Source organism: Psammomys obesus, unplaced genomic scaffold, assembly GCF_907164565.1.
Source record: "Psammomys obesus unplaced genomic scaffold, mPsaObe1.curated_primary_1811, whole genome shotgun sequence".
Lineage (NCBI taxonomy): Eukaryota > Metazoa > Chordata > Mammalia > Rodentia > Muridae > Psammomys > Psammomys obesus.
Genome location: NW_026596466.1, coordinates 6050369 through 6057513, shown reverse-complemented (window position 1 = coordinate 6057513; position 7145 = coordinate 6050369). Strand labels below are relative to the sequence as shown.

Genomic DNA, 7145 nt, shown 5'->3' with positions numbered 1-7145 from the left:
TACACAATAATCAAGACTCTAACACCACAATGAAAGTAATTAAAGATTATGAATAATCAATTAATGAATCAATTAATGAAACATGGTTGATTAAAGTCATATTTATGCAGTCATATTTGTTCCAGGGTGAGTTAAAATCTCCGGTATTTAGGATGCACCCTTTGAAGAACATAACAGAACTTGAGATAAAATTAGCTTTCATTTATGGCCCTGTCTCTTGGTATAATCTTCAGGACAATAGGTTTCTTTGGAGAAACAAGTATGTTATTATTCAATTTCAAGGGAACCTGAAAAGGTTGAATAAACACATTGGTAAGGAAAACGAATCCCCAAATTTCAGGGAAAGATGGTAGGATTAATATATGAAAAGTGATAATGACTTCTTTCTGTGTCATCTCATGGCTGTGATCCTAACATTCAAGATAAGAGGGAGAAGAACACAAGGTTAAGGCTTGCTGAGCTACCTCTCATGTTCATACTATCCTAAACAATGTGGACTGATTCCTGTAATTAAATAGCGCTATCGTTTTAAGTGAATGAATACAGCAATTCCATTGCTTGTACAGAATAGGAAAACATGTTTTACTCTATTCATACTTCAACATATATATTAAGCAACTATTCTGTAAAAAGTCTGAGACAAAATTGTGGTGGAAAATCTATCTTATTAATCTAAATTTTAAATGCAAAGCGTATGTTTGAGTTTTGTGAAGCACATTTGTAAACACAGAGGCCACACATTTTAAAACATAATATAAAGTTAACTTTCAAGTAGTAAAAGTAGAAAGACAACCCTGAGTAGGGTTTGTACATGAAAAACACGGTGGTCATAGTCTGACTTCTAAACAATACATTTACCTTCCAATCTGACACATGTAAGTTCAGGATAGAGGGACGATTTTGAGAACTATTAGGGCATTAGTCTCCTGTATCAAAAGTTGATCATTACACCTACTGGAGACAAAACATGTTCATATACACAGTTAACTGGAAACACAGTTTAAAATCCTGTTGCATGACCATAGGAGTCAGAGGCTATCAGGAGAACATGACCCACATTTTCAACTCAGAAGAGGTCACAGGAGCTCACAGAGAATCAAGGGGCAAACGTGGAGCCTGCCTGGGTCTCTGCTGTTCTTGTGAGATTGGGTTTTTGTAAAATTCCTAACAGTGGGAGAGGGTGTGTCTCTGACTCTTGACTGCTTGTGGGCTCGTTTTTCTCCTCCTGGGTCTTCTCACTGAGCCACAATAAGAGTGTCTGTACATAGTCTGATTGCATCCTCTTATGCCGTGCTTGGTTGAGATCACTGGAAGATCTGCTCTTTTATGAAGGAAAATGAAGCAGCAGCAGATTGTGAGCAGAGAGGAGGAGGGGCAGGAAGGAGAGGAGGGAGTGGAGGCAATGGTTGGAATGTATTTTATAAGAGAAGAACAAAGAAAAACCTGTACCATGCATGGTATACACAAGAAGGAAAATGTTATTTTAAAAAGTCTATTATTTTATAAAATAAATATGTACTGGTAACAAGAAAAAACCATTTACAGTTAGTGACATTATACATAATCATATAAGGAATATCTTCCCTGACTCTAAGTGATCTTACCATTTACACTTAGACACAGATTGGCTGCTCCAGAACTGAAAGGCCCTAGACTCACCCGTGGCTTTACATAGCTTTTTGACAGAGAAAACCTTAATTAATGGTAAATCAGTATATTTCATATACATATGGAACATGTATGTATATATCCCCACATATGTGAAAATACCTATGAATAACAATTTAAAACATGCCAGAAGTGAATATGTTTTGCCTCACCTCTGTTTCTTCACAAGTGTGTATGCCAAAGTTCTGCAGGATTTTGACAGCAGCAAGCTTCATGTTTAGGAGAGCAAATCTCATGCCAATGCAGTTTCTAGGACCAATTCCAAAAGGCATGTATACATAAGGATTGATTCTATCTTTGTTCTCCTTGCTGAGCCTGGTGTCATAAGTAAGCAGGAACATAAATAATGAAACAAGAAGTGTATAAGAGTGACATGTTTGTACTTTTCCTTTACAGCCCACAGCCAGAACCGTACAGAGTACTTCAGTCTTTTCACTATTCCAGTCCTGTGCAGATAATTTATTATGAGATTCGGAAATTAAAATTGTTTTATAAAGCTTTGCAGTAAAGGAAATCCCAGTGTTACTAAGATGCTGTGCAGTAAATGCTCATTGAAATCAAATGTGTCTATAAATTTTAAGATACTAAAGATTGTCTCTGTTTCTGTGTGTAAGCATCACAAAATCAGTGTAAAGAAGAAGGAATTGCCCTGACATTTGAGTTGGAGTTCACTCACTGGAGAAGGAGAAAATGCATGTTATGAATGAAACGTTTCTATTCCATTCCTTTATCTTCTTACCTCCCTCTCTTCCTGTCCTTTTCTCCTTTTCTTCTATCCATCGTAATCTCTTTTTTCTCTCATTTTTCCTTTTCTCGCCAGCTTCCTTTCCCCCAAATAAGTTCCTTTAACAAAACTTTTGGCTTTCTTTCCCTAGTTACCAGATAAAGTAGTTTGCAAGGACACATGCTGCTTTTCTGTTCTCTTATCACTGACTTTTATTAAAAGTACAGTCTTGTGTCCAATTAAATTTTGATTTCTCATGTGATTGTATAAAAAAATGCTGATGCTTAGAATGTTCTGGAAGACTAATAACCACCTGTTTTATGAGTGTTACTAACTATCAGGGAAGATTCTGAACTAATTCTTAAGTGATATTTTTACAGAACAGCTTTGGGGTCAGGTGAGAGTTGTGTTGCTATGTGAGTGAAACTTGAACTTGGTGGAATCTTGTAGGGGAAGATTACATACAAACATGAGAAACATTAAAACTTTTCTGTAGACTTCATATATATATATATATATATATATATAGTGTTTGATTATAAACTTTATATAAACTTTTGCACTCCTAATCCCATGGACTAGTCACTGATGTTTACTGAGCCCATAATTCGATGTAAATGAAAGCTGGAGCAATCACAGAAATGCATAATGAATAATGTCCAAGTTTGTAGTCACTAAGCTACAGGAGGTGGGAGCAGGGCTATATAAAAAGGACATAGAAGTCATGTAGCCAGGAAACACGAATTAGTCAATTTTATTTGACTCCCTTAATAAGCACTATATGTATAGCATCTGCTAACACCAGAGATACATAGCTAAGAATACAAGATCTTAGGCATCAAGAATCCCTTTAAAGATGCTCCTGAATGTCTAAATTCTTTACGCCTGATTCAATTGCAACTATCTTAAAAATCCCATTTACACATAAGTAGCATCATATAGACTGGACAGGTTATTTCTTAGAATTAATACCTATATCCATATACCTATCTGCAAATAATAACAATTTGTGAATAAAGAGGCCACAAACATGAAAAAGCTTGGGAAGGGTTGTATAGGAGCATTTTGAGGGAGGAAAGGAAAGGAAGAACATTTATACCTAAAAATTATATTCTCAAACTTAAAAAAATTAAGAAAAAACAAAGTTCTCTATTGTCATCAGTGTGTTAAAAACTTTGAACCCTTTCCGTCCTGCATCCAGTGCGCACAGACTGCTTATTGTTTTGCAATCACAGAAGACCCTGCTGCAGAGTCAAGAAGGACGAACACACTGACTTTCTAGGGAGTGGATGGCTTGGCTCTGGAAGGGTCACCCGCCCGGTGGGCATGAGGAGCTGGCCTCAGGAAGCAGACAGAAGCAATACTGAGAGCGCTTCTTTTCTCATTCATCCTCAGTGAGGTTGTGTGAACCAACAAAGGTGAGGTTCTCTGCACCTTCTTTTATGAGCAGATGTTTAATCTAATGGATTCCTATATTTGAGAAGTGATTCTTGTATTTGGGGATGTGTCTAGAGAGTTCTTATGACATTATGGACAATATCAAAGAAATATAAACCTAACAAAAATAAGATATTCTCCTAAATACGGTTATTGTGCTTACTCTGACATACACACTCACACAGGCACATACATCACACAAACATGTTTCACAAAAGAGTACTTATAGGTTATAGAAAGTAATCAGAATTCATAAAAACTGGAGAAACTTAATATTTTTTCTAATTTTTAAGTACCTACACATACTTCAAAGTATGTACTATGATATCACTATATTAAAGGAATTTGTGTTAAGGTTTTAAGACTCTAAATAAATTACAAAAATATAAAAATATCATCTTTTTGTTCAGCTAAAACTCCTGCAGGTTTTTTTTTTAACAATAAGTATCTTTTTGTAATGAGAACATTCTAAAACATCCATACATGTAAGGTAACATGTACTTATAGCTATGTGATCACAGTAAAAGCCATGATGATGTGCTGAGTGAAACATGATTCCAGTGTGTTCTTCAGGGCCCTCTACCTTTCAGGGAGGAAGTTTCCAGGCTCTGTCCAGTGCTCCGGATCGTGGTGAAGAGTAAAGACAGGTACAGTTACACTGGTATTTTTGAGAATGAACACACCATTGATTTGGGCATCTTTCTTGCTGAGTCTGGAAATTCTGAAAGTAGGAGGATATAATCTCAGAGTTTCATTCACTACCATGTCCAGATACTCCATCCTTCCCAGGGCCTCGTAAGTGGCAGGTGCCTGGAGAGAGAAAAACAGATTTGTGTTGATTCGAGATTTTAATTACCTTTCACGGCAATCTGTACAGCACTTTTAGATGTCAGGAACTCCACTTTTAACCTAATTAACGAGCAATTTCCCCCGAGACATCATCTTCGCCACAGTCACATGTGTTGACCAGCCTAGCAAAGGGCCATTGAAATGCATGGTAGAGTGAGTGCAGAGGGATATTCAGATAAACTTACACTTAGCTCCCCAGTCTTCAGCCTCCCTTTGTATTGCTTTCCTTTTCAGTAATCATGAATGACATGTTACGTCAATATCCTTCCCCCTAATCAGCTAGCAAAGGCAGCATAACAACATAGAGAGTCCACAAGGCCATACCAAGGAAATATAATGCGGGCAACGTCAAATTCCTTTTTGAAAATTACATATAAGGCCTTCCAAAGGACAACTCATAGTTTTTAAATTCTATAATTGAGTTTTTCTTTACCATAGATATTCCATTTGAAAATTAAGGTCATATTAAATAGGAATAACATGACAGTATAACGAAATAAATTCAGTATGATTTTTTTCTCTTTGAAAATCATCATAGTAATATAAAATACAAATGGACAATAACTGAGGACAAAGTTTCTATTCTACTGAAAGGTCCATTCAAGTCTATGCTTAGTTGTTTCAGCAATTTTCTTTTTTTTCATGGATTGTTGTAATAAGAAATCTTTAAGTTTCATCACCCCACAGCTGAGAGTTGCCTACCAAAGATGTCTCACATGAGAAATGAAGGATGACTAGGTTAGATTGTTCTGTGGATATGTGTGTGTGTGGTGTTGTCCTGACTGATGCGGCTGGTTATATACAACTGAAGGTAGCAATATTTCATGAGCAGATTATACTGGGCAGTATAAGAATAGCTACATAAGGATCGATCAGTGAGTGGGCCAGCTAGCAACCAGCATCTTCAATGGCCCATGCTGTGCCTATTTGGTTGTGAGTAAGCAGCTTTGTCAGAAGAAAAGCTATGTGGAGTAACAAGCAGTCCTGCCTATGAGTTCTTGCCATGAGTCCCTGCTTTTACCCTCCTCAAAGATTAACTGTCATCATAAAATGCAAGCTGAAAAGAATCCTTTCCTCCCCATTTTGTTTTGATCATGGTATTTGCCACAGGACAGAATGAAGCAAGACCAGAAGGTGAATATGAGACCCGAGGATGTCTTTCATGCTTCTCACTGACAACCCAGTCACAGAGTTCAGGTGCATCAACCTCATTGTATGCATTTGGGCCATATATGTGAAGACAGCTTATATAATATGTGGCTGTCACTTTACAGGACATCGAAGCTACATGTAGAGGTGAAAAGTTTATGTTGGAAACTGCCATGGTTTTCCTTGTTCAAGTCTAATTCTATGATTGGAGAGAGGAGTAATGGGGGGAATATCTGAGTCAGTCCTCCCAGCTTAGACAAGACAAAGCTCCGTTGACAACAGTCATGCCACGCCATTTCCAGTAATAATAATAAGAGGTCGCTGGGTGAGTGTCTAGGGAGATGTGTCAGTGGTTAAGAGATGGTTTTCTCTTGCAAAGCACCCAGAGTTGGCTCCCAGTACCCAGATGGTGGATCACAATTGCTGGCCCTCTAGTGGCAGGAGTTCTGTTTTTCTATTCTGGTCACCTCAGGCTCCAGGCATGCACATGATGATACACATTCAGACAAAACAGTTATACACGTTAAGTAAAATTTTAAAAGATACTTGACTGAAGAATGCTTAACCTTTATATCTAGAGATTTTATGCATGATTTTGGACTATGTCATTATGGGAGCAAAAAATAGATGTTAGAGGTTCATTAGTGAAGTACAAAGATTAATTCTCTCTATGAACACCATTGTTCTCCATGTCTCCTTTTATTTGGCACTAAGATTATCACTGGCTATTTCTTCAAGGACCAAGTTTACTTAGTTTATTATCATGAATACAAGTGTGGAAGAAGTATTTATAGTTGAAATACTCACCTTATTGGGCAGAACTGTGTCAATTTCATGCTGGAGTTTCATCTGGGCATCAGGGTGAGTGGCCAGTGTATACATTATAGAGGAAAGAGCAGTGCTTGTAGTATCATAGCCAGCCAAAAAAAATGAGATTGATTGGGCCACAATCTCCAGATCAGAAAGAGCTAAAATGAGATTAGACATATCAGATACAAAGGATCAAAGGTACAAATATGGCATCATTGAAACCACCTCTCTCTGTGATTTTGAAAAAAAAATTATCAATTATGTGGAAAGCCATTTCTTACAAGAATAAAAAGCAGACAACAGGAGAAATGTAGAAATAGTCTATATTATATTTATTAGGTTAGCATGAACCATAACATAAAACACTAACCTTAGTGATAAGCGAGGTGCCAATGAACCACACACTGTAGAAGTGGAAAGAAAATCAAAGAAGAAAGAACTGGGACCTGAGCACAACCACGTGCTCTGCAAAAGTAAATATTGGATGTGATAAGTATGTGCAGTGGGC

At 37.1% G+C, this 7145-nt stretch overlaps 1 protein-coding gene across 2 annotated transcripts in view; it reads right to left on the bottom strand.

The window, feature by feature from the left end:
- The window catches only part of LOC129670142 (cytochrome P450 3A21-like), a 25313-nt gene extending 18434 nt beyond the window's left edge, over window positions 1-6879 (bottom strand). The window contains exons 1-4 of one of the 2 annotated variants that reach the window (XM_055598598.1): window positions 6635-6879; window positions 4413-4639; window positions 1821-1983; window positions 32-287 (exon numbers count right to left, since the gene is read on the bottom strand). In XM_055598598.1, the coding sequence (XP_055454573.1) occupies window positions 192-287; window positions 1821-1983; window positions 4413-4639; window positions 6635-6814 (666 nt within the window). In that variant the 5' untranslated portion in view covers window positions 6815-6879 and the 3' untranslated portion in view covers window positions 32-191. Of the gene's footprint in view, window positions 1-31; window positions 288-1820; window positions 1984-4412; window positions 4640-6634 lie in introns of those variants that run through there. The other variant, XM_055598597.1, reaches the window with a different exon arrangement.
- Between the last annotated feature and the right edge of the window lie 266 nt (window positions 6880-7145).